General features: G+C 49.9%; 1 protein-coding gene across 7 annotated transcripts in view; it reads left to right on the top strand.

The window, feature by feature from the left end:
* KIRREL3 (kirre like nephrin family adhesion molecule 3) overlaps nt 1-27,579 on the top strand; it is a 575,242-nt gene that overhangs the window by 2,761 nt on the left and 544,902 nt on the right. For all 7 annotated transcript variants that reach the window (XM_067039269.1, XM_067039268.1, XM_067039266.1 and 4 more), the window contains exon 2: nt 15-443. In XM_067039269.1, coding sequence (XP_066895370.1) covers nt 389-443 — 55 coding nt within the window. In that variant the 5' untranslated portion in view covers nt 15-388. The remainder of the gene's footprint in view (nt 1-14; nt 444-27,579) is intronic.

The raw sequence follows: 27,579 nt of genomic DNA, 5'->3' as shown, positions 1-27,579 counted from the left end.
TCCCCCCGCCCCAGCTTTAGTGAAAGGAGCCCTTCTGTCACTCGTCACTCTCTCCCTGGCTCGCTCGCGCGCTGGCTGTGGGAGGAGCCGCCGGAGGAAGCTGTGTGCCTGGGATGCCGAGCGCCAGAGGATGGAGCTGCTCCGAGAGGGGACGTCGCTGACAAGCCCGGCTTCCCGAGGCGGCTAGAAACAGGCGACCTGCCTCGGCTGGCTGCGGATCCCCTGAGGCAAGGAGCCCGAGGCCACCCGGAGGGACCGACGTGCAGACAGATGGTCGGCGCGAGCCCGGGAGGACCGCGGCGGAGGCAGGGCACCACGAGCCGCCGAGCAGGAGAAAGTCACCGCGAACCCAAGTTGCCCCGCCGGCTTCCCCTTGGCGCGCGGAGGAATGAGACCTTTCCAGCTCGACCTGCTGTTCGTCTGCTTCTTCCTCTTCAGCCAAGGTAGGACCCGTGCGCCGCTGGAGTTGCAAAAAAAAGTCGGCGGGGTTGTCAGGGCGCGCGAGGCTGCGGGCAGGAATGTGGGCAGGCTTCGGAAACTCGAACTGATGGTTGCGTCTCCCGGTGCCCGGCCGAGAGGCACTGGCAGTGCCTCTTTGCCTTTGAAAATGCAACAAAATGGTACTGTTTATTTTCCTTTGGAAGGCAGGGATACCGGAGGGGAGGGTGACTTTCTCCCCTCAGTTGTCAACATCCAGCTCAAACTCCCCAATGCAAATGAGTTCTTTATGCTCCCGGTATGTTAATTAGGCGGCATCTCTGTGGCTGTGCGGCGCTGAACTTCTGGGCGCCTCCTCTCTTCCAGACGCAGGTTGGAGAAGAGGGCCGGGAAGGAGAGCTTTGTTTACGTGGCTATTTCAGCACGAATAAGGTCGGGCTGGCACGGGTGTATTCGGAAGGGAATGCGTGTGGAGGGGTCTGCGATGACGGAATGGACCGTGGGGGAGATGCGCAATGTTTGGGAAAAGCTTCTCAAGAGTTTCATTGAACGTAATCGTCTTCTCTGAATACGACTGCATTCTGAGCCCTACACAGCACTAGATTTTAGGGCATACAATGAAATTCCGCCCATGATGCTGATTGCTTCCTTTCTACAGCTTAGCAGAGGGGCAGAGAAGCTGGTGGACTTTCCGAAAAGAACTTGGCCACCTCGGGCTCCCTGCCCCTGGAAGCCGTGGGGCCCGTGGCGGTGGAGGGCTGGGAGGGCCGTTGGGGAGATGGACGGCCAGTGCCCGCAGAGCCAGCGGTAACCGAGTCACCTGTGGAATTGAGTGTGAGGGACAAGTCAGTCGGTTCCTTCCCCCGCTTCTGGAATGCCGGCGCTGTCGCTGCCATCTGAGGCGGCATTTGTGCTAGCCAGCACAGCTCTGGGAGGAACAGGACTCTCGGAAAAGTCCACAACAGAGCGTGTCCATCTGTTGATTAAATGAAGGGTAAAAGTTTTGGAGAAAGCACAGCACCGCCATGGGTGGCTGGCTTTGCAAGAAAACAGCATGTCTCCCTTTCTTCCCCTGTCAGGGAGAAGCCAGATGAGAGCATAATCCCACACCTCCTTCCCCAGCTCCTCCACTGCTACCTGTGGTCGCTGCAGATTTTCCCGCTGTCAAACTTTGCTTCTGACCATCCTGATTTAACCTGGGGGCCCTTCCCACACCTGAGTATGCATGTATCCCTGCTTGTGTGTAATTCTAATGTACGCAGACACACACTCATGTATTCATGTGCTTTTGTGCCTCTCACCAGGGCTCCCTACAGCAGCAGGAAGATGAATTGCCTTCCCTAGAGTTTTGGGGCTGAATGAATAAGAACGATCTCTGAACACTGGTATAGAAACATTTGGGTCCTATTACTGTTTTGTGAGATGACCCTCTTTCTTGGGTGTGTGTGTGCTTGCTTATGGGTCACACCTACACCAACACACATGCTAACTCTCATTCTCCTTTGCCTCTTACCAATTCATTCACTCAGGGAGTTACATGTAGAATCCCTAAATAGAGAATCCAGCCGTCCCCCCCTACACCCAGGTTCATGGAACCAGTGCACGTTTCACTCTCTCCGTTGTTTATGTTCTTAGAAGCTTGAGCCGAGACTCTTGTCTAGATTGACACGAGAAGCCTATAGGTGTCTAAGTGCCTCTCCGGCTGTCGGAATCATCACAGCGTGCACCTTCTGCTTTGCTTATTCCTTTCTCAGTACAGAGCTGTTTCCCGATTGCCTTATATAAATCTTTAAATATTTACCTGTGGAGGTTACATGCTCTGTTTCTTCTATCCTAAGCCCCAAGAGCACTAGGAAGGAACCACGGCATCATGCAGTTCATAGTTCCTTGTTATTCCTGAGTTTTCTGAGCTTGGCCAGCTGTGCCCACCCTACCAAATGGTAGATGCATAGTCCACGGGACACCAAAACAAGTCTAAAGAAGGATAAGGAGACCAAAGTGGACGTAGCCAATCAGAATCCCCTACGTCACCGGACACTGTAGGGTAGGTTCCTTGAGTAGATGGTGTCTCGCTGCAGGAATTAAGGGTCAAGTGGGACAATGTTTAATGGACTTCACTGGAATAGAATATCTTTTGACTTCATCCAGGGGCATTGATTTGAATGTGGATGTTGTTTTGAGTATTGTGAATTCCCCAGAGGGTTCTATCTGACCCTCTACACATATATGCTTCATTCGTATACTATGCCCAACTCCTGCCTGGGGCCATATGTTTATCGAGTCATCAGGTAGAGAGTGTATACTTTCAACAGGTCACGAAAGGGGTAGCCCACAGGCTTTAGATGTGGCCCCCGCTCTCTCATCCCCCGACTGCGGTCGCACCCCACCTGACACCCCCTCTGAGCCCCCCGTCTGCTCCCACCTCCTGCGTGCTCTTCCTGCGGGGATGCTTTCCAAGGAGATGTGCGGAGACTCAGGGATGGCCCTCCACTCGGAGAAAACAAAGGCCCAGGGCTCTTCTGGGGGCCTTCTCTGGCCCTCTAGTGACATGTCCATCCGCTGGCCAACGCCTCTCACCGTGGGAAACTGCATGTCATTTTGAAGTCGCTGGAAACACAGTTCTCATGCCTCCCATACAGAGGGGCTGCTCCAAACAGCGCTCCGAAGACTTTAAAAGCGAAACATTTAGGTAAACTCTTAAAGGAAGTCATTTCAATCATCCTTTCTCTTCTAATTTGTTAAATATTTATTCACCTTTACTTTTTTTTCCATTCCCCTTCAGAGAGTAAAATTAAGGTATAATTAATGGTAGCGATATGCTGTATCCCTTATCTTGTAAACTTTGGGAGTTTCCTATAGGTTGAGGTTAAATATGTATTGATCATTCTTAAGGTGGCAGTAGAAAGGCCAAATGGCATTGCTCCGTTCCCGCCGAGGCCAATGTCCCCGGGCCTGGCTCCCCACAAGGAAGTGGAGAGCTGCCCGCGTGCGCTGTCTGTGGGTTTCTCTCTTGCTGGGGATGCCTCTTCCCCAGCTGTCAGGACGGCGTGCTCTGTACAGAGAGGGATAATGTCACAGCACGCTTTGCCTCCCGCAGAGAAGAGGCATGGTCTGCGCCTGGGTGAAGAGGAATCTATCCTCTTGTCATCGGTACACTTAGAACTTGCTGTGTTTTCCCCTTTCTCATTTCGCTTTGCCCACAACGATTTCCTTCTGTGCCCTCCCTCGTCGTCAAGAACCGTGCCATCCAGCCTGCACAGCCGCGTCGTAAGTTGCTTTGCGGGGGGATGATGTTCTAGCAGGACTGAGGGCGCCCTGCTCCCCGTCAGATCTCCGGTTCTGAGACAGTTCGGGGAGCGTGCAGTGCTACAAACTCGATGCCTCCTATTCGGCCGCTCCTGGGAAAGGTGTCCTCTTCTCCACTCTCTGACGTTCTGCTCTAATATCCCAGAGTGTCCTGTCCTGCCTAGTAACTTTTGGGCCTGAAAGCTCCGATTCTGGGGAGTCCAGCTCCCTTGTTGGCTTCACATGTGCACCACACTGCTCTGAATGTGTTGGGGTGAGAGTGAAAACTTGCATTTACCCGTCAATTGCATCCCTGAGTTGAGGATTAATCCGGGGTGTCATCTCCCTGTTGGGAAGAATCTAAGCCACTTGCTCTACAAACTTGCTGGCAGCAATCGCCAAGAGGGGCTGTCAGATGGCCATCAGAGGGGCAGAGGTTCTTGGTGACGCGAATCTCCAAGGGAACAGGAGAGCATCGAGCGGACAGAGGGTAAGGTAGAGTGTGAATGGAGAGAGGTAGCCAGGGGGAAGGGGACCCGGGGGGGTGACAGAAAGCATGGGAAGGGATGAGCAAGGGCAAGAGACTTCAACTTGCAAGAAGATCCCTTGGGGAGGGCAGGGAGGGGTCTCAGCAAACAGCACGAGCACAGCCGAGGCAGCCAGAAGTATGGAGGGGATCCGAGGGGGGTACAGGCCGAGAAGGTATTGGAAAAGGAACTTGGGAATGAACAGCAACTTTGGAAACATTTATCCTTCCCCAGAAATGTCACAGAACAAGAGATAGAGCAAGTGATAAGTGTGAGACTTCCCCCACCGGCACCCCATGTGATCTGATGGCTTGTCTAGAGGGGGAAGAACCACTTCTTTTGTCCTGGAAGGTCAGTGCACGGCTGCCAAGGGTGTGGGAACCCTTCTTTCACAGATCGCCTGGGTGTGGGGAACTGGGACATGTCTGTTTGGCCCGGGGGTGGTCACTGTGTCTGCTGCCCAGCAGGGAGCTGTCAGTTGCCAGCCAGACCTATAGAGGAGGGAGGAGATATGTCCCAGGGGGAGAGGGGTGTGTGGTGGGGTCAGGGCCTTCACGATGCTCTCAGAGGATCCCATAGAGCCTCTCGCTTGGGTTACAAAAGGCAGTTCTCGCTTGGAACATGGCAGCAGTGAGCTAGGCGTGCTACCAAGGGGCAGCAGCTCTGCCTGGGGTGCCGGTGTTGGTAGGAGCCAGGGCCAGTGGGGACCGGGTGGGGCAGGGCATTAGGCCTGAAGATGCAATTTTTCTTTTTTGTTCAGCCCAGTGGGGGTGACTTAGGAGGCATTATATTGCAGACCCAAAAAAGCCCATGAATAATCCTGAGTGAATTCAAGAGATTTCAATAGCAAAATAATAACAATATAATGATTCCTTTGATTTGCAGAGTACTTTTCTTCCAAGGAGATAAAAAGATAAACTGTTTTGGAAACATGAACGAGGGAAAGAAAATTGCCTGTGATGGAGGATTGGGGAGGAGGGCCAGGAGCATTCATTTCAGGATGTCCATGCAGTTGGGGGTGGGGACAGTTACACAGGCTTAGGCGTCATTTCTTGGCTACAGTCCTTATCCTTGTAAGCTGTTGAGATGACTTTTGGGTGTAAAACCAGTGCAGGCCTTTTAAATCAGGGTCAACCTAGAAATAACGGGGTGCCGAATTCCGTCGGCACCCCACCCCAGGAACAGGGCTGTTCTAATTCAGCAGTGGAGGGGGTCAGTAAGACCCTGAACTTGCTGGAATCCGCACTTGGAGTCTCACCACGGCACGGATCCTGACCTTAATGGTGGTTCTCACGGCAGCGTGATTGGGGCCCCAGTCTTCCCTCAAGGTCAGTGGACCCTCCAGCATTCACGGAGCAGGGTCTGGCTGGAGCTGCTGCCCTGGGGATGTCTGTGCCCGCGCGTTTCCTATCACATCACGGCTAGTCACAAGGGAGCGGGGAGCAAAGCCTGCCAGCATCCTGTGCCAGGTTGTGATAGCTTTGCCCGGTATTCCAAATGGAGTGGGATTTTATTTCCAGCTAGGGGAATGATGCAGAGTCTACTGCATTGAGACGGTACAGCTCTGTATGTCATCGTGTGTCATTTTCTTTTCCCCGGGGGAAAGCCAGAATCCAGTAAGGTCGGCCCGTCAAATAGGAATATAGATACGCCTCTTGGATCATTGGAATACTTCTGTCACATTCACGCAAAGAATGCTGTGTCCTGCTTTCTGCTGACCAACCCACGCAGTTGCCACAGACTAGGGAATCTCCACCACCACGTTAACGTTAACTTTCATGAACTTTCTACTTCTAACCCAGTGAAAGAGCTAGGGGTCAAATATGGCGCTTTTTTTTTTTAAGTTTGTTTTTCCTCCTCTCCCAATGGTAAAAATGAGTATTCTGGCTGTATACATCTAGAAGTCAGTGAATGTCAACTTTAGGTAAGTGTTTCCTTTGTGTAGTTGCAATGTAGCATAAGCTGCTTGGAAACAGATGTCTTCCGTAAGCATACAGTGTTTCCGTGAGGACACAGTGCATACCACTATGAGGATTAAATAGATGTCAGCTTCCCCTGGGCACATTGGTAACAAGTTAAAGCCACGGAAATAGTGGCCAGCAGGAGTGACTCCTCCTCCTTGCAGAGTTATTGTGTTGCAGCCCTGGCTGGGGCATGGAGCCTGGGAGATGGACACTCATCCTTTCCTGGCTGAAATCAAGGCAAGGAGTAGCCAAATGTAGCCACCTCCCGACACGCCTTGGGGAGGTTTCTCCTGGCGGCCAAGAGGCCATACCGGGCCCACTTTCAAGCCTCCTTCCATGCGTGAACCCCCCTCTCCACACACGTGCGCGCCTGCCCGCACACACCACTTAGTGCTACAGTGTAGTGATATCCAGGACTTAGAACAAATCAGCCATTTTCCTCAAATGCAGGGTGAGCATTTTCCCTAACCTTCCCCCTGGTGTGGGTGTCCTCCTGGGCAAAGTGACGGAGATTTGCCTGAGGTTGTTCTTCAATCACTGAAACCCACGCTGCCGTGGCACGCGTTCGCCATTGTTAAAAGGAGGTGTGCCCATCAGGCTGGATTATGCAGGTGGTCTGCTTGCTTGGCCTGTGTTCACTGGACAGTTGTTGCAAGTTCACGTTCTTTCTAACTAGTGCCTAGAAGACAGGAATTTGAAATCTGACACTGACAGCTGCAGCAGTGACAAGCAAACATCATTTTCGCCTTTCCACACTCTTCCCCAGGGGCTCCAGAGCGTCCGTGTCTCAGAGGGCCCCATTTCTTACTCCTTCCTTTGTGATTAAGTAGCATTTTATGACACCAGAGCTCAGCCTGTCCGCCCAGCCAGCCCTCACTGGGGGCCTCCTATGTGGTGGGCACACCGTGCCAGGGACTCTTGATGAAAAGATGACTGAGGCTGTGTTTCTGCCCCAGGGGGGCTCTCAGGCTAGTCAAGGAGCAAACGGTCGGACTTGTCGCTACAATTCAACGGCTCAGGGCAGTCAGAGTGTTCTGAGAACATCGGGAACGGCTGAAGGTATTAAGAAGGGCTGTGCGGAGGAGGTGACTTGATCGTAGAAGGTGTCTAGAGTTCTCGCGACGATGCAACGAAAGATGGTCCCAGGTGGTACCTCAGATGTGTGCACAGGCCAGAAGGTGGGACAGACAGAATGTCAGGGTTCAGAAGCACTGGTTTGTAGGGGGGCTAGACTTGTGGGTGTTGAGGAAGCTTGTGAATGGCCGTGAGTACCATGCTAAATGTTTTGAGGATGGATCGTCAGAATTAAGTCTATTCTTTAGAAACATCATTAGTAGTTTATGGGTCTGTAATCCTCTCTATACCATGGGTTCAATGGACAAAAAAAAAAGAGAGAGAGGGCTTCCCTGGTGGCGCAGTGGTTGAGAGTCCGCCTGCCGATGCAGGAGACACGGGTTCGTGCCCCGGTCCGGGAGGATCCCACGTGCCGCGGGGTGGCTGGGCCCGTGAGCCATGGCCGCTGAGCCTGCGCGTCCGGAGCCCGTGCTCCGCAACGGGAGAGGCCACAACGGTGAGAGGCCTGCGTACCAAAGGAAAAAAAAAAAAAAGAATGGAAGAGTCGAGATGGATAAATGGACAACAAGGTCCTACTGTACAGCACAAGGAACTATAGTCAATATCCTGGGTTAAACCATAATGGAAGAGAATATAATAAAGAACATATATCTATGTATAATTGATTCACTTTGTTGTACAGCAGAAATTAACACAACATTGTAAATCAACTATACTTCAATTAAAAAAAAGTAAAGTGAGTCTCCTAAAAAAAAAATAATGATAATGGAAGAGTCAGATTGGAGGGTAGACTAGATAACATCGGAATTCTCTCCAATTCCAAGATTTCCTAAATATTATCTATTAACAACAAGCTATTTATTTTGGATAATACGTTCTTCTACCATCTTCTGTCATCTAGAAAGTAGATGATGGGTTATAGATCTCTTTGTCCAGCTCATTTTCTTGCAGGTGCCAGACAGATCCTTTGGGTTGGTGGTGGTGGCAGCAGCGGTAGCAGTGATTATGGTATCAGAATGATGATGATGATATTCAGCGTTTGTGTAAAGCTTCACGCGTTGCTTGTGGCTTTCCACGAGCGCTGTTTCGTTCGTCACCGTGATAACAGCGAGAGGCGGCCACTGTCACTCTCAGGCCCTCAGAAGGGTTGCTTTGCTGACCGCGCTCGCCCCCCTCCTGCTCACTGCGTTGTCGAGAAGCCTCAGTGCTTCTCAGGCTGGCGGAGCCACATCAGCAACACTGACAAACGCATGAGAGGATCCTAAGCTGGGGCCTGAGATGAGCCACGTTCTTAGAACTTGTGCAAATCCTCAGTGTCTAGGCACAGGCGAGGGCTTTGGGGGGGGTCCCCTATGAAAATTGGGGAGTTGACCTCTGAACGGTGACGCCGCATTGCAGCTCTGTTGCTTTTTGATCCACTCCAGACTCTTCCTGAGCTGGTCCCTTCCTCTCTCCGGCCTTCAGCTTTACCTTGAAGGCCCGAGGTTTCCAGGCCCCTCCACCTGGGGAAATGACAGGCCAGCCTTTTGGGCTGAATAGCAACCACGGAGCTGCTGCTTGGGTAGCTCCTTTCGTAGCTGTTCTGACAAAAACAAAAACAACCAAAAAAGAAGCCAGGGGCTTTACTTAACTGGTTGATTAAAATCTCCGTTTCTTTTATCGCCCTGGTGCCTAACACCCTAGTCGGCATATGGGAGGCTATGAATAAATATCGACTATTGGAATAAAATGTGAGGAAAAATGAAAGAAAAGAACACGGTGCCTCTGACCACCCGCCCCCCGCATCACCACACACCACAGCAGAGGCTGAGACGTTCCCCCCCCCCCCGGAGGACGGAGGAAAGACCCTGACGGTTTAAAATGTGGTCTTGCCCTGTAGGAAGATGTTCCTCTCCCACCAAGGCCTTGAATGACCATCGGGTCACCAGGAACACTGCCAAGAGAAACACCCTCTGGCAGCCACCCACCCACTCCTCCCAAGAAACAATCGGGCCTCTGTTCTTTAATGCGTGTCAGTTCCCATCTCCGTCAGTCACCTGCACGTGTCACAGGTGATGCAGCTCCGGTGCAGCGTGACAGGCCACCTGTCATCCTCGGCAATGCTGGGAGTTGTGATAGCTTCAGAGTGACACCGGGCCCGGTTGGCTCACCATGCAGGCGTTCAGGGGACAGAAACTTAGAGCTCTCTCCCGGGGACCCATCCGGGTGCCGCACAAGGAGTGACGGCCACCCTTCCTTGCCTGCCTGCCCTCGTCCCAGAGGATAGAGCACCTGCCAGTTCATCTCCCAGTGGCTTTGTTCTCCACGTCCTATGACCCGCACTTTTCTGTGCCTGCTTAAGGATGCTGGGGTCCACCCCACATTCACGGGGAGTCCCATTTCTTCGGGGAGCTAGACTCTGAAGCCTCCTTCTTGCATAAGACGCCGCGCCCTTGTGACGGGGCCTGGGGAGAGAGGGCCTGTGTTCGTCTTGGGACCATACCGGTCAAGGGCTGGCAGAGCAGAACGTTGTAGGATCTGAAACCGGGTGAGCGCTGCAGTTCCTACATCTGCCTGACGGTGGCAGCAGCAGCGCTTGCAAAGCCCAAGAGTGAGCGGAGAGCAGGAGGCCCAGGGCTGCCTCGTAGTACCAGGGAGAGAGTCAGGGTGCCCAGGCAACGGAGCTGGGGCAGCTGAGGGCGTGCAGAGGGCATGGAAGGGAAGAGCAGGCCTTCCGGAGGGCAGCAGCTCCCCAAGGAGGCTCACTTCCTTTCTCCCCTTTCTGATGGATGTGAGAGCAGAGTGTTAAGGGGACGCCTCTGTAGAGTGGCAAGAGGTATGTGGACGCATATCAAAATGCTCGAGGGGCTTTTGGAAGAACTACAGAGAGAGGGGGTAGAGAGCCCCCGCTAGCGGTGCCGCTGTCTGCGGTGATGTCTGTCCTGAGGGTGATGGATGGGTTAGTCCTCCCAGGAGGGCGGCTGGCAGCCAGGAGCCCCACTTCTCCCCAGGGAGCCCAGTGCCCCTCCCAGGTGTTTGCCCCTTTAATGATCTGGGAGCCAATATTTCTGCTGCTGAAAAAGCCAAACAGACGTGCTCAAATTGGTCCTCACCCTCCCTGATCTCGCGGGCAGGCTCGAGAGGAGCTATTCTGTTTTCACCTCTGGACAGAAACAGGCACCATTTAAAAATTGCCATGCGCCATGGCTGCTTGTTGGAAAGTGTGTCTTTCCAGGCAGGGTAACCGGATCCTGACACAGGCACGGCTAGCCGATGGCCTGCGCTCTGTCGGAGGGAAAGGGAGGACTCCTCTTGGCCCCAGGAACACCTTACCTCTTCCTTTACCTTCTAGGGGGAGGTAGCTGCCTTATTCACCTTTCGAGAATTACAAGCAGGTTGGACCTATGCCCGGGGTCGATCCACGGGTGGCATAAGCTTAGTGAGATGTGGGATGAAGGACGGGCATCCCTCTCTTGTCTTCTCTGTGGGGCCTGAGGGGCTGGTAGAACTGGCTGTTTATGTTGTCTGAAATCGTCAGACATTGTGTGACTGTCCATTAGGTTTCGGTTGCCAGTGGGATTTTATATGAGGTTTGCTCAAGCCAGAGCAGCCTCCCACACCTGAGTCACCACCACTGGCCCTTGCTGCTTTCTCAGGAGCGTGGAGAGCCGCCATCTGCCCAGTCCTCACTGTCTGTCTTCCTAGGGGTTGGGGAGGGCGCAGTGGAGTTGGGAGGACATGGGATGCTCTGTCCATACCACGAACAGGTCCGCTGGCATGTGGCAGGTGATACCTTGGGCGTCTCATCTCAGAAAAGAAAACTGTTGGCATAAGGTTTGCAAAACCTTGTTTGAAACTGCAGATGTGATGCTAACACAGGTCAGAGAGGAAACACAGAGCTGCATAATTTGAGAATTTGCTAAAAATAATAGAGCTGGCTCTCTTCCCCACATAAAAAGATGTTACAGCAACGTGGTATGTGCCCTTTGTCCCCTGCCTTCCTGGCCCCCCGATTTCGCCACCTGCTCCCCTTTCTCCTTTTACAGGCACGACCCTCCCTCTGGGATCCTTCAATAGAGAGGGGAAATGGTGAGAACAGAGAAGAAGTAAAACTTCTAATAGTCTCATTGTGTTTCTCTTTCTACTACTAACACCTGCGGTTGTTGAGCTGCAACCAGCCAGGGGGAGGCACTGTTGAGGCCTATGGCCAGGTCCTTTGCTGAGCTTGCCTGCATTTGCCTAGTTGATCCTCACAGCAACCTGATAAAGCCAGGACTGTCATACCCATTTGCAGATGAAAACTACTGAGGCTTAGATTCCATAACTTGCCCGAAGGTCACACTACGGATAAGCATGGAACCACCATTCAAACACTCGGATGAAGGCCCAAGTCCTTTGCCGCCCATCCCTTCAGGAAGAATTCTGGTCCCACTAGTCCCTTGTAAGCCACAGAAAGCCCTGGCCGGGCCTGTGGTCCTCCTTGTTCCTAACTTGTAGGGCTTGGGGAAGAGAGCTGGTAAAAATGGAAGAAATCATCTCCCCTTATGCAAAAGCACAAGTGAGAATTTGAGAAGCTTTGCTCCACGGCTGGTGCTACTTTTTACCTCCACAACCCAGCTCCAGTTCAGCTTACCATTTTGAAAACCAAGTGCTGATTTCTTAACAAGAATCCATCACCACCTAACTTTTCTTCAGTGGATTCGAAAAAATGTGAAACCTCATTCTGCTTGGGGAGAGGTTAGTCTGCTGTTAGCCGTGCACTGTGAGAACAGAGCTACTTGACGGGAAAAGGCACTCAGGACATCAAAACCGTCCTCTTGTCAAGTCTAGAAGAGTAGAAATGTCAGAAGACCACATGGTTCTGAAATGATTAATACTGGTCGTTAGGAAGAAGTAGAAAAGACTCTTGAAAAGCAGCGGAGTCCAAATGCCGTTGAGACTTCGACTCTCCTCACTTTGGATCCAGCAGGTACATCTAATCTTGTGTCAGAAATTATTTCTGAAGATGGCATGTATCTACCAAGACCATGCTTGAAATCACAATATTGGTTTCAGATAGACATTGAAGATAAACTAGCAAAACATGAAAGTTCTTCGAAGTTTTCAAAGCTCCTTTAAATCGAAATCAGAGGAACACAGAGGAAGAATGCCAGGCAGGTAGATCTCCGCATGAAAGACGGAAACCTCCTTCTTATTCCACGGCCCAAGCCCTTCAGTGGAACACACAGATCACATCAGCAGTGCACTGTCAGCTGTCGCCAGGGCTCCAAATCCACGTGGATGCCCGTTTCTCTGGGCATGAGCTTTGCCTTGGGTTTTATCTCCATCAGGCCAGGGCAGAGGTATTCACAGATAGAAATCCATACTTTATAGGTAAAAGCAGCTGAATGCTGAGCTGATCAGAATCAAGAAATACCATCCAGAGAAACAGATTACTTTCCTCCCCTTTTCTCCTGCGAATAATAATAGAAAATCTACATTCCCCTCTTATTATCAACAGATATTCATTTTCTAAAATCCATACCACTGAATTCCTGCCAAGAAAAATAAAAATATATACACTGCTGTATTTTTAAGAGAAATTGTCTTAGTCTTCTTACATCGTCAGCGTCTCAGTCTGAGTCTTCTTATGTTTTCCACCTTAAATGTTTACACAGGCATGGCAGGGCTGTTTACATCTTTCTTAAGGGCTGTTGCAACCATATGAACTGAAAAAAGTATTTTCAAATCCAAGTATGAATATCCTTTACACCGAACAGTTTTGCTACTTTCGTTGAGTAGGGTTCAGAGTATTTAAGTGTCCAGGAGGCACCAGTGGGGGTGCGGCGTGGAGGTCACAACTTTTCTCTCAATAAATACTGAGGTTTTTTTTTTTTTTTTTTTTTTTAGAATAGCTGTTGAATAGACAGTTTTAAATTATTTATTTATTTATGGCTGTATTGGGTCTTCATTTCTGTGTGAGGGCTTTCTCTAGTTGTGGCAAGCGGGGGCCACTCACTGTCGCAGCCTCTCTTGTTGCAGAGCACAGGCTTCAGACGCGCAGGCTCAGTAATTGTGGCTCACGGGCCCAGTTGCTTCGCGGTACGTGGGATCCTCCCGGACCGGGGCACGAACCCGCGCCCCCCGCATCGGCAGGCGGACTCCCAACCATTGCGCCACCAGGGAAGCCCTTGGGAGTGGTTTTTAACCCGAGGAAGTGACGTGACTCGTGGGAGCTGCCTCTAGGAGTTTTATATCACATTATCTTAGGATGACTTACCCGGTGAGAATGGACCCAGAAATCGCCATGTGTCCTGAGCTAGGAAACCAGACAAGCGCCAAGGCCAAGAACATATAGAACGTGGTGGCTCTGCCCGCCCATCACTGCGAAGAGCTCTGAGGATCACTCCTTTCCGTGTGACTCTCAGCCCTGATCCCCTCAGGGAGCCCGGGAGAGCCACACGACGGTCTGTGCTGACAGGAGAGAACGTAGCATAGAACGGCCGTAGATTTCCTCCCACCTGCACTTCAGAATGTTTAAGTCAAGGCTGTACACCAGAGATGCTCATGTCCATAAAGGAGGGATCTTCTGGGTCCAGATTCCGCACGTATATAATAAGGCACCCCAAGAATTTTTGTTTTTTTTTTTTTTTAATCTTCAAGGGCAATACAACCACAGACATTGATATTTGCTTCATTGTGAACTGGGATCTGCTAGTTGCTTATTGTCATTTTATTTTTCAATTTGTAAAAAAAGATGTTCTCATCACTGGGTCTCTGGGCCTCCTTCTTCAACCCAAATCGCCAATAGGAAAGAAACCAAATGCAGGAGCTGATGAATATGGTGATGGAAGGAGAGAGAGAGGTGGGGCCAGTGCCAGATTTGAAGGCACCCTCAGCGCCCCCAGGGGCTGCTATGCACGCACTGTGCGCGATGGGAGAGAGGAAGCGGGGAAGACACAGGTGTGCGGCTGTCAGACTCAGAGACAGATGGACAGACAGACTGAACCAGCTGAGATGCGTGTGGGAGACAGACATTCTAGTCTCCCAGAGATCAGAAGACTGTAGGGTTCAAAGAACAGCGTTGACTCTCCCAGCCCAGGTGGGGACGCTCTTGAACACAGGAAGGTTTTAAAGGTTCATTATGAAATACTTGAGTAGCTTAGCCATGCAGGTGGGCACATGTGCCTGATTTGGGGGCACAGAGGTCTCTGTCTTTGGATGGTTGTAGGTGCCTTTGATGGTGTCCTGACACCTTCAGGATGAAGATCCTCGGGCCAAAGGTCCGGCCTCTTCCCCTGCCCGATCTCTCACACACCCGTGGCTCCAGCCCAGCCAAGCATCTCTGAGTGCCCTCTCCTCCCTCAGGCCTCCTGGCTTCCTCCCCGGTCTTTCTTCCCACCTGGAAATGTTACTGACCTTAATCAATAGAAATTGACCACAGGCCAGACGAGAAATTCAGGCAAGGCTTTACTGGGGCCACTGCCGCGGCAGCGGGGAGTGAGAACAAACAAATTCCCTTGTTAGCTTGCTTCCTGAGGGGGGGCAAGCTGCTTCCTTATATGGGGTGAGGGTAAGGGGCGGGTCCAGGGGTCGGGCTGGAGCGGTGGCCTAGGTGGTCTGCCCACCCTTCTGTGACGTTGTGTGCAGGGGGCATGCGCAGTGCCCTGCTTTTGCTCCCAGCTCTTCAGAAGTGGTATTTGGACTTTTTGGTCTCTTTGTATCTTGTTGTCCATAATTTACCCCAACTGGGCATGCACGCAGTTATTTTTAGTCCCTTAGAGTCTCTTTGTATTTTGTTGTTGGAGGAGACATTTGTCCAGATGCAAGCACTGCAGCAAAGGGTCCTAGGTCCCAGGTCCCAGCCCCTCTCGTTAGGACCTCCCCTCTCTGCCCTGTTGGTCTGGCTAACTTCCACCGGAAAGGTCAGCTCACCTAGCCTCCTGGAGGGTTTCCCTGACCTCCCTCCTCACAGAGAATTAACTGCCCTTCCTCCCTCCTTCCACAGCCCTCTTGTCACAATAGACTGGAGTGGCTTCTTCCTATCTGCCTTCCCTTCAGGACTGTGAACTTCTGGGAGGCAAGGGCTGGCCTCTGTTGGACCTGGGTGCACAGTCATTACAGGTCTAGTGTTTCTCACACCGGGAGAGGATGCAATGTGTCAGTGAGTCTGGATAGCACCTGCCTTTCACTTGCCAGCCCCGTGAAAGCGCTGCATCGGGAAATACGCTCTACTTGCCATCACTGCCTTCTGCAACCAGTGTGCCTGTGAGCGCCAAGCCTTCCTGGAGGAAAAGGTGATAGTCATGTAGTCCCTCCTTGCATTTACATGGAACGTTACGGTTTCAGATCCCTTTGACATGTATTATGGTCAACTCTCATCCTCACTTTAAAAAATAAGGAAAATGAGACAGGTTCAGTGGCTTCTCACCGGTCACACAGGTAGACAGGGTGAAAGTGGAGGTGGAAACCAAATATCCAAGCCCAGGAGTTCTTCCGCTGTCCCTCCGCCGTGCCCCCCGTGCTGGGTTCCTGCCTCCAAGGAGCATGTCCTTAGAGGGAGCTTGGCAGACTAGGCCCTGGGGGTATTTCCTGCATCAGCACGTGGATTGGGATGGGGTCAGTGTGTCCAGGGAGAGGCAGGAGAGAAGCTTGTGCAGGGAGCTCGGCAAAGATCCTGGGAAAGGAGTGGGGGGGTGGTTCTGCCTCTGTGCAGAAGCTGTGGGGAAATTACTCTTGACTGGGGCTCTCTCTTGTAAATGAGGCATAATAAGGGGACTTAGTAGCTCCGGTACAGTGAGGACTTCACTGTGCCTGGAAGCTTCTCCCAGGGCACCTGCTATGAGTCTGTCCACCTGTCAATAAAGGAGGACCTTGTTGGGGTCCAGAGCACCGTCCACACCTCCTCATCGTCCATGACACCAGCTCTAGACTAGAGGCCTGGAGTCCATTCCCTCTGTCTCGTGTCTGTGGCATGGCTCTGGGTGTGGCCTTCCTATGTAAAAGGGAACCGGGCTTCCTCTCCCACGTGCCTCCCAAAGGTGTTACTTATTGAGGAGTGTTTTGAATCATTATGAAGCGCCCTAAGCAGAGGGGTGGTATTTGTCACCCTCTGGTTCAGCGTTTCCAGACATGGCAAGCTGGTGCCCAAAGTCAGGACAGGTCTGCTCGGATCCTCGGTCTCTTTTCAAGGCAGGACACTGTGTGGCTTTCTGGGGGAGCAGGTGAGGCCAGGCAACTTTTCTCAACAGAGCTCATCAGGAGAATTAAACTCAAAAGGCCTAAAGGACATCCATTGTATGAATTAATGTGTTCCCTAAGCAGCTAAAATGGTTCTAGGTATGTGCTATATGCTTGGGAGAAGGGAAGAAAATACTCATATTGTTTTCTGGCTTCCCTGGTTCAGAAGAGGAACCCCAGTTGAGAATATATTAGTTTCCTATGGCTGATATGCAAATTACCACCAACTTTAGTGGCTTAAAACAACATGAATGTGTTATATTACATTTCTGGAGGCCAGATGTCTAAAATGAGTCTTCTGGGCTGAGGTCAAGGTGTGGGCAGAGCTGGTTCTTTCTGGAGGCTCTAGGGGAAATCTTTTCCTCGCCTTTTCTGGCGTGCAGAGGCAGGCCACCTGCATCCCTTGGTTAGTGGCTGCTTCCCTGCATCACTGTGACCTCTTGCCTCTGTCACCGCATCTACGACTGAATCTGATTCTCCCACTTCTCTCTTATAAGGATGCTTGTGATTATATCAAGCCCACCCAGATAATTCAGGACAATCTCCCCATCTCAGCATCTCTTAACTGAATCACATCTACAAGGCCCTTTTTGCCTTGTAAGGTGACATATTCCAGGATTAGGACATGGGCATCTCTGGGGGTTCATTACCCTTCCCACCTCAGGGACCAAAGTCAAACTTGGAGCTGGGTGGCCCCTCTTTTTCAGGAAAATGTAGGCATTCCTATCCTGCCTCTCTGTGTGAGAAATCCGTGCCTCAGTCTCCCTGTCCATAAATTAGAGAGAACTATCTCCCACCCCATTTATATTTATCAAGTACTTTGGGATTATCAAGTAAAATGTGCTTACTATGGAATGGCTATTATAATACCCTACTATGACTTGGTATGAATTATACTCACGTGAATCAGTGGAGCTACTACTAGATGCAACGATCCTCTGGTCCCATGGGGGAGAGATTAGGGGAGCATCTATCAGGGTATAGTTAAACCTCACTAAATGATTCTTAATGGCGATTTACTTTGACTTCATTAGCATGGAGTATGGGAACGCTCCTTGCAAATATCTTTCTTATAGCCTGGCCTCCTCCTGTCTTTGGAGTCATTGATCAGAGATAAACAGCAATAGTGTAAAACAAAGGACACACGGACACTGGGTTTTTCTACGTGGATTTGCTGTAGTAGATCTTTCTCTCCTGGCCTCCGCGTCTGGCTGAGTCTCTGGCTGGGCAGGAGGCACAGGGAGTGGGTGTAAGTATGTGGCAGTGAACGTGGGTTTGGAGGCTCAGGGATGAGTATGTGTGTCCTTCCACATGCCCAAGCAAAGCAGAGTGTCTGTTACGATTGTATTAGACACCACTTTGGATTGTGTAGGTCTTGAGGTTCCGTTAGTGTGCTGTAAAGGCTTCAGGAGGTCTCCCTCAGGTTAGCGATGTGAGGAATTTGGAAGCTTAGCCCTCCTTGCCCACCTCGCCACCAGGGGCCGTGTAAGACTCCATAGAAGGCCTGGGGGCTGTTGGCCCCTTGCCTTGGTGCACGGCGAGGGCTGGAGTGGTCAACCCTTTCCCGGACCAGCTCCCAGGCCTCCAGGGTGCAACATGGGAGGCCCCAGATGGGCCTCTGAGCTGGCCCCCACCCCACGCTCACTCTGAAATCGCCCCCAGCTCTACCCTGGGAGCCCAGGGAGAGGCTCCATCAGTCGACAATGAGAGCGTCTTCAGATAGGTTTACAAAGCGTTCAACCCTGGGAGAGCCTGAGTCCAGGAAAGGTTATGTTGCTGCTAAACTGTCCCAGGGGGAGCGTCACAATCAGCTCTGAGCCCAGGGCTCTGGGGAATTAAAGGAGAGGCAAGCCCTGAGAATGACTATAATCCCACTATGCAGAGCTCCCCCTGTTTATTTCTTCATATGGATGAATTTGTATATATTTGCATTTTGTTCTATCTGATAATATGCATAGAATTCAAATTGAAATGACTTGAATAGATTTGAATATTAATGAGGCGTGTAAAGGCTGCCATCCCTGGCAGAGTCCCCTGGCAAGCGAGAGTATGGTGCAGGGGTTCAGCCATCTCCTCGGGCACCCGCCCCACCAGACACCAGCACCACAGGCCAGGGCAGGGGAGGGCCACCCTCGGGGAGGAGGGAGGTGCCCCCCTACAGCTGCCGGCACCAAGCAAGGAGCCCGCTCCACTGAGGGGGTGCGTTGCAAACAGCCCCCAGAGTGGGTTTGGCTTCTCAGTCAGACATCCAGACACATGGTTTTAGCAAGGTCATGAAGGGCAGGAGGTTTTCCCACGTGAAGAAAAGCCTACTGCCTTTCCGTCCTAGAACTGGGGGGTGAGGGGCAGAGTCGTGTGGCAGCCAGACAGGTCCAGGTGAGGGTAGCTCTTCCTCAGGGACCCATCCAGGTGCTGTGCGTTCTTCTGCCCTGGGTCCTGGAGCTCAAGCACGTGTAACACCTCCTGGTTATTTTCTCCAGGATGATGACAGTTTGCCCATGTGTTCTCAGTGGGCCTGAGGGCTGTCAGTTCTTCTCGAGGCTCTGGTAGGAAATCACTAGATACTGGTCACCGCACCCTGCCTGGGCCTTGGGTTAACCTCCAAGAAGAAGTACGATAGAAAAGCTGTGAACATAAGCACACCCCGTCTGGGGGTCACTGGCCATCTTTCTTCTCTTTGTCTAGACATTTGGGTAGCCGTTTGTCCTAAAAGGTGTCCTGTGGTTCCAGGCTTCAGATACTTAACACTCAGCATCAAAATTTGTAGCCTCATCATGTGAGAACAACATTTTCTGGCAATTTGAATTGGGTTATTGGTTGTCTATTATGTAGACTATTAGGGATTAACATTTCTAAGTGCTCCCCAAATTATTTGATTTTTGTCCTAACTCAGTCTTGGCCGGTTCCAAGTTTAAACCCATAGCACCCATTCTGTTGGCTAATTGTGAGAGCAGGTAACAGTGAGAATATACTCGGGAGTCGTTTCGTTTCCTATTCCATGAGCTCTCATGTATACCCCATTTTCACTTCTCATTCAACAATCTGACAACTAAAATCATTGTAGCCCGTGTTGTGGTCCTAATCTCAGTGAAGGCCACCCCCATATTCCCAGTACCTTGCTCTGAAACCCAAGTTATCACCAGCCTCTTTCTCATCTCCCACAGCCAATCAGCTCTCTTATCGTAACACATTTTCTCTGCACCGTCTCTATTTTCTCTTCTGTTGCCCAGCCTGTCCTCATCATTTTCTCCCAAAGTATTAGAGCATCCTCACAAGCTCCTCACTTTTTGTTCCAAAGTCATCCCGCGCCATCGTCATTCTTCACTACTTGTAGCTTCCCGAGGTACAAGTCAGATTTACTCTTACCCATCTCAGCAAGTCCGCTGGCTACCCGTAAACTGAGCCCCACACGTACCCCTGGAATCTGAGTCTACACCATCAGCCCACACTGAAAGTGCTGTACAAAAAAAAAAAAAAAAGAAAAAAGAAATGATGTTTCCTGGATGTACCATGCCTTCATGTCTTGGCATATGCTATTCCCTCAGCCTAAATATTCTTCCCTCATCATTTATTAAAATACTCTTCCTGTTTCAAGGCTCAGCTCAAACCTCACCTCTCCTGTGAAGTCATTTCCCGTTTGCAGCCTAGAGATGCTGCTTTCTCTGTCCTCCCCCCACATGATGTAAATATCCTGTTGTATCAGGTGATCGATCCTGTCCAGATTGCTGCTTACCCGATGCCTCACCAACTCAATCGCAAGTCCCACAAGGAGAGAAACTCTAATGTTTTAACATTTTTCGTATCATCTGATCATCTGTGACCATCAACAAATGTTTAATGAGTGAGTACATGAAGTGAGTGAGTGTAAAAGATACACTGTTGTCTAGAGCTTGTCCAGTTCTCTGCAGTATCCTGTTCAGCCCTTGCCCCGTCCAGCACCTACTTGTCCTGAAAAGACACTGATGTTTATTAAGCGCTTGCTGCACAGGCCAGGTGCTTCTCACGATCTCATTTGATTCTCCACAAAAACACTGAGATGAAAGGATCCTTCGTTCCATTTTGCAGGTGAGGAAACTGAGTCTCGATGAGTCTAGGAAATTTGTCACAGGTCATACCTCCGGTGTAATAAAGCCAGAACAGAAGCTCAAACCTTCTGCTTCCCCATCCAATGTTCTTGGCGCTACCCCAAAGCTGCCCCTGTAGGCAGCCAGAGCAGCCCGATTCTCGGCTTTCCCCAGTCTCTGGGTCAGGCTTCAGTGCTCTGGGAGAATGAGTTTCCCTCAAATCAATCCTGGATGCAGTTATTATTTTATAGGGATGTTGTAAGTTGATAAGGTAGCTGTTATATGTTAATAACCACTGTAATGTTGTTCTTAAGGCCTATTACTTGTGCTGGTTTGTATTTTAATGTGTGCAAAGGTGATTACAACTTTAATATGAATGTTAAACAGATTAGCTGATTTATATGTAAAATAAATAAATAAACGAAACCCATACTCTCATTTCTATTCATTTCTTTCTCCCTCTCTGTCTATCCCCCTCTGTTCAAAAGCAGATGTGGTCTGTGGAGTACTGACAATGGAACAAAAAGAGAGTGTTTTCTGTGTGATAAATAGTGGTTATAGACGGGTCTTTTGTTCCGAGTGAATTTTGACTGTACGTCCTTAATAGCTGCTTGGCTGAGACTCTGTGCTTTTGACTACGTTTGGGAGATCGGTTCTGTCTGTGAATTGTGCGTTCACCATTCTCTCCCTTGAAATTGTGTTTTCCACCTCTGGGAAGCCCCCCGATGTTTTCTCAGTACACACTGGAAAGTGTGCCAAACTTTTAGAAAGGCAAGTATATCCCGATGTATCCTGGGGCACAGGACATAGAAGGGAAGACAGATATGAAAACAAGCAATTAGAGTGCAGGAAGATGGGGCCAGGGGTGGTCTGCACAGAGTTATTTCTGTGGGAGCAGACGGGAGGGATGCTAACCCACCGGGTGGGGAGAGCTCTCAGAGGACACTTCCTCTAGGAAGTGGAGCTCCAGGGATGAGCTGAAATTAGCTAAGAGAGTGCCATGGACATATATACATTACCAAATGTAAAATAGATAGCTGGTGGGAAGCAGCCGCATAGCACAGGGAGATCAGCTCGGTGCTTTGTGACCACCTAGAGGGGTGGGATAGGGAGGGAGGGAGGGAGACGCAAGAGGGAGGAGATATGGGGATATATGTACATGCATAGCTGATTCACTTTGTTATACAGCAGCAACTAACACAACAATGTAAAGCAATTATACTCCAATAAAGATGTTAAATAAATAAATAAAAGCAAACATTCAAATCCAAAAAAAAATTAGCTAAGAAAATAAACAGGGGGTGGGGGGTGGGGGGAGGGAGCTCAGGGGAAGGGCAGGGCAGGGCATTCCAGGCAGAGGGGATGGCACCTGCTAAAACCTGGACGAATGCAGCCAGTTCCGAGAACTACGAGGGGCTTGGTGGGGCCAGAACCAAGGGGCATCGAGGCCATTGGTAGCACCAGTGCTTTGATGCACTGTGTCCAGAGCCGGAAGTCAGGGAGCTTCCTGGCCTGGAAGTGTAACTTGTGTTGGACGGGAGAGGCGATAACCAGTGTATGGTTATCGGGTGCTTTGCTTTCAGGTGCAACTGCTGCAGAGGACAGGCAAAAGGAAGAGAGAGTGCAGGTTAGTTACAGAGCTTCCACACATAGGGGTGGAGGAAACTTAATTGGCGGTCATTGAAACTGAAATGTGTAGAGGAGGATGAAGACACACCCATCTGAGAGGACAACAGATATGACACGGAAAGATTGTTAGTGGGAGAGGAGTACACAGCAACCCCTCAAAGAAAACATCAGAGAAAGAGATGCAGAAGCAACCCCGAAAGAACCACGTGGTTGCCTACACACAGCGCATAATGATACATTAAGGTAGCGTTAAAATCTAACACCAGTGTTAACAGTTATCCCCTGGACTGGATGTCACAGGCTTGGTAGGAAGCACCTTGGAGTGGACCACGGTAAAAGGATGAGGATGGCAGTCCTGGGCATCAAGGAAGCATAACTGTGGTGCAGGAACCCATGCTCCAGGGGGCGGGAGGCGTGGCGGGCAGAATCTGAGTGAGGGCACAAAGAAAAAAGAAACGGAGGGGATTTTTACTCTGACTGCGTAGCATACAGGATATGCATACTCCTTCCTGATGCAAAGTATACATTGGCATAGAAGTAAGTTCCTGCCAGGATGGGGACCTTCAGCTCCCTGGACATTGGCTGGAAGGCCAGTCCGGCAAAAGCAGAGTTCTTGACATATTTTTAATCACCTTATAGGCAGCTTGATTTCTCAGAATGTTGAGAAAGAAAATCGGTTAGGGATTCTGACACTCTGGGCTCAAGCCTAAGTAATTTTCTCTTTTTCAACAAATATTTATAGAATACCCAAAGTGTGCCAGGCATTACGCCAACAAGACAGAAACCTCGTGATGACTTAGGCACATAGTAGGCACTCGGGAAAGGCATGTTCAGAGAACGTAGGAATGAATGAATGAATGTAACAGGAACCTTTAAGGAAAATGAATGCTCATCTTCAGAATTATAATAAAAACAGGACACCGGGCATGATCAGATGCCTATCCTAGGCTGTAGGCCTATTGCTGAAATCCACAGAAAAGAAAGATGTAGAAAGGGCAAGGTGGTTCCAGAAGGGTGGGAGCTTCAAAAATCAGAATATACTTTGACGATACACTACAAACGATCCGGCTGAAGCATTGGTCAGCATCTAAAGGAACCAACGTGGCTACACAGACAACACTCCAAGAGGCTCAGGTTGTAACAAGACGCATAGAAAGGATGGAAGGTGGGCACCTAGCACGGGGTGAGTACAAAAGAGGAGGAGGGCCAGGTGACATAAAGACCCAGACTGAGCCAAGTTTGCAGAGAAAGAAAAAAGCAAACCATGAGAAAAGACAAAATGGAGATTTTTAGTACTTCTTCAGAAAGGCACATAATGTTAATCAGTTACAGAGACCTTCTCCTCAGCTTCTCTTTTGGTTCTGTCTTTTCTATTATGCTTTTCATATTTGAGGGAGAATAAACTTGGTGGAGATGGAATTGAAACCTGAGCAAGGTGTTATGATGGTAAGAGTCTGTATAAGGTTCAGAGTCCCAACGATCAAGGATTCAGTGCCAGCCCTGCCACTTCGGAAACTTGTGCCAGTAGTAACCTCTCCTGGTTCAGTTTACCCGTCTATAGCATAGAGAGAATAACAAGAGTACGGATGTCATAGATCTGTTGTATAGATTAAAAGATCTGATGCAAATAACACACGTAACGTCATAACACATAAAAAAAATTCAACGAATGTTAGCTATCACGATGATGATTAGATGTTTAAAACAAATCTGATGACACGACCCAACAAAATTAACTTCCCAGGATATTGAAACAATTTGACGATAAGATCCTGGAACCATTCTGGGTGAACAATAGTCAAGAAATAATGGAAAATATGAGAGTCTGGAAAAATACCATTTTTTTTTAAGTGGAGGAGTAGATGGCAGTAGATTCTAGAAACAGCAGACAAGTGGATTTCACAGAGACCTCCGGGAAAAAAAATCTGCAGGAGATGAATTTGATGGTTCGTCCACACCCAGGAAGTCACCTGTGGTCACTTGAAACCACCTTGGGCTTGCTCAGAGCAAGTCATGCTAACATCTCATTTAAGAAAAGAACATAGGGGCTTCCCTGGTGGCGCAGTGGTTGAGGGTCCGCCTGCCGATGCAGGGGACACGGGTTCGTGCCCCGGTCCGGGAAGATCCCACGTGCCGCGGAGCGGCTGGGCCCGTGAGCCGTGGCCGCTGCGCCTGCGCGTCCGGAGCCCGTGCTCCGCAATGGGAGAGGCCACAGAGGTGAGAGGCCCGCGTACCGCAAAAAAAAAAAAAGAACTTAGTATCATTTCAGAATCTGTCTTTCCTTTGTGATGTTGTATTATTCACAGATTTGATAAACAGATCTTCCTCTGTCTCAATTCCAGAGTCTTAATTGAAAAGGTTTGTTTACTGAAGTCTCAGTATGAGCTAACAGTGTGACATGGTTACACAATGGACTCTTCTGCTGCCTCAGTATAAAACGCTGTGTTCGTATTGGGGACAGTAGCGCTGGGGACAGTAGCAGTACCACTCTCTGCTGATGTGACCACACCTGGGAGGTGTGTGCTCCGCCCTGAGGTCACATCTTAGCCCCTTACAAACAAGGGCATCCAAAAAAGGCCGGGAGGGCCAGGGTGGCATCTACGGAAGGGTGGAGGAATTGTGTTATTGAGGCAAGAAAGGCAAGACTTCAGGGCTCTCGAGCTTTCTTGTGCATCAAAATCGCCTGGGGTGCCTGTTTAAATTGCAGATTCCAGCGAATCCAATCCCTAGATTTGCAGAGATTCCGATTCATTAATCCCTGGAGGAGCCCGGGAAATTACAATCGAACGAACATTCCAGGTGGTTCTCATTCCAGGGACCATATTTTAAGCAACACTGACTCAGAACAACAAAATAATTGTCCTCAGAAGTAAAAGGTAGACTCTCTCCCATGTGGTTGAGAGGACAGAACCCGAATGGACAAGTCCTCAGCAATCCTGCCAGCCCTTGGAGGGCAGGAACCCTAGCTATTCATTCCTGTGTCTCTGCTTCCAAATATGGCATCAGGCACACAGTAGGAGGGCAGCAAATACTTGTTTCATAACATTACAAGAAGGTAGAAGAAAGAACTTGTCAAGAGAGAAAGCTTCTGGAAAACGAAGCACATGGCCTTATTAGGCAGCCAGCATGCCATCTTCATGGGGAAACTGGATAATCGTGTAGAAGAGGTGGTGGCACTAAGGTGACCTCCAGCATGTTCCACGTTCTTAAAACTCAGTTAAAGACATATGTTGAAAAAGTTATTTGACCAAGTCCAGAGATAATGGAGTCAGAAAAGTAGAGAGAGGAAAAGAAAGATGGTGACGAGCACTGTAGAAAAAGGCAGGAGGCAAACGTTGGAAATACGAAGCGTTGACCAAGTCTGAACAAGCATGAAGCCCTGAATGTCTTCATTGTGGAATTGGCACCTGTAACATTTTACATGGTGTGTAACTTAATTCCACCCCAAACACTCATCGAGCACCTACTGTACACAGACAGGAAGCAGAGTTAGAGCTGGTCTCGGCCCTCCAGGAACTCACAGGACAACAGAAGAGATCACGAGTCCTACTTCTGTCCCCAGAATTACAGAACATGAATCTGCCTCTTCTCGGAGGGAGAGAACATGTGAGCACCGCAGGGAAAGACATTACCTGTCACATAAATCACCACATCCCAAGAGTTTAGCGTGTACCTGGCACCCTGGGAGCACCAGTAAATATTTGTTGAAGGAATCAATGAGCAATAGAAACTAACATTTATTGAATCCCGGACAGTGTGTTACATACTTTGTGTAAGTCATTGCTCTTAATTTTTCCAAACTGTGAAAAGCATTATCCTTGTTTTACACACATCAGAATGGAAACATTGTTGAGTCGCTTGCCAAGGTCATAAAGCCTGCGTTTGAGTTATGTACCTCCTAAACTCAGGCCATTTCTACTACTAGTCTAGTAGTTTCTACTACTACTAGGCCATTTCTACGTACTAGTCTAGATAGCTCGGTTTTGGACCAGTGGATTGAGTTCCAGAGAGGGGCAGGGTCTCAGTCAGGATCGCCCTGATAGTTTTTAACAAAACTGGGTCCAGACGGAAGCTTGGAACACTGGTTTCAGCTGCCACCGGGGTTCTTTGTCACACAGCAGCAGCTGACCTCATTCCTCCACCACTGCCTCGTTTCTGCTGAACATTGCAGGCCCCTCGGCCTTCACATGGGGCACATGTGCCTTAGCCAGCTGTCTCTTTGCCACTGAGCCGGGGCGCTCAAGCTTACCTCAGCATTGGGTGAGTCAGTTTGAACATGGCAGTGTGGGTGGGACTAGAAATTGTCTGATGCAGAGGTCCTAAGAAGACTCCCCCACCATAAAAATGAGCAGATTTTCATGCCAGGGGACATTTGGCCCGTGATTCAGAAGCCCGTGACTAACAAGTTCATGAAGATTGGCCTCAGGACTCAATTTCTGACTCTTTTTTTTTTTTTCAAAACTTAAGAGTTGGCAGTGAAATAAGTTGTGTGCTAAATTGTTCTCCAGTCCCTATGGGTTCAGCTCTGCCCTTTGTTATACAAATCTAATTCCCATTGACTTTGGCCAGCATCCTGCTTGAGTGAAAGAGAGGGTAGATTAAAGGCTATCAACGCTATCAACGCAATCAGAGCAAAATATTGCTCCTTTTTCTCTGTCACTTTTTATGTGGATGGTAGGGAAGATGAATAAAGGGATTTTCTTTCCCCACCCCTCGGTGATTGTTTCAGCTAGCTGTACCTAACATTTTTCAAGGCAAGAGGAGAATACTAGGGAAGAAAGAGAAGGTGTGCATGTGTGGTCTGTGCACACATGTGGCACCCCTGCAGGCACTCCTGGGCACTGTATCCATCAGGGGCCTCAGTGGCAACCAACGTGAGCCATCTAGCTGGTATAAACAGTAAATGATATTGGGCAGGGCGCAGAAATTCAGAAGAGCTGATGACCAGGCTCTGAGGGGGTCTACGTAATACCCCAAACCGTGTTCAGGACTCCTGCTGCTGCCGGAAGACACACTGACCCTGCGTTGATCTGGCCACAGCTGCCAACCCTGTCAGAAGGATGCTCTGCTTAACCTCTTCTCGATACCACCAGCTCTCAAGACTGAGTCTGGGAAGTGGGTCACATTAGCAGTGACCGGGTCCTGGGCCTGCACTCTAGCTGCAAGGGAGGCTGGGAAAACCAGGATCTGCATTTTTGCAACTTCTACCTGGAGGTGGGAGGAGCCTCTGTTTCCCACCAAGACTCATGGATAATGAATTTCCCCCAGTAAAGGAAGGGTTACTCCTGCTGGGCAGCCGAAAGGAAGAACATGTCCACCCCAGACACATCTTGTGTGGCTTTCCCTCTTAATTGGGGGGGTGGGAAACACAGCGTGTGAAGGAATATGTATGCATAATCC

Source organism: Kogia breviceps, chromosome 7 (assembly GCF_026419965.1).
Source record: "Kogia breviceps isolate mKogBre1 chromosome 7, mKogBre1 haplotype 1, whole genome shotgun sequence".
NCBI lineage: Eukaryota > Metazoa > Chordata > Mammalia > Artiodactyla > Physeteridae > Kogia > Kogia breviceps.
The sequence above is the reverse complement of the archived record's forward strand: the minus strand, read 5'-3'. Positions and strand labels throughout refer to the sequence as shown.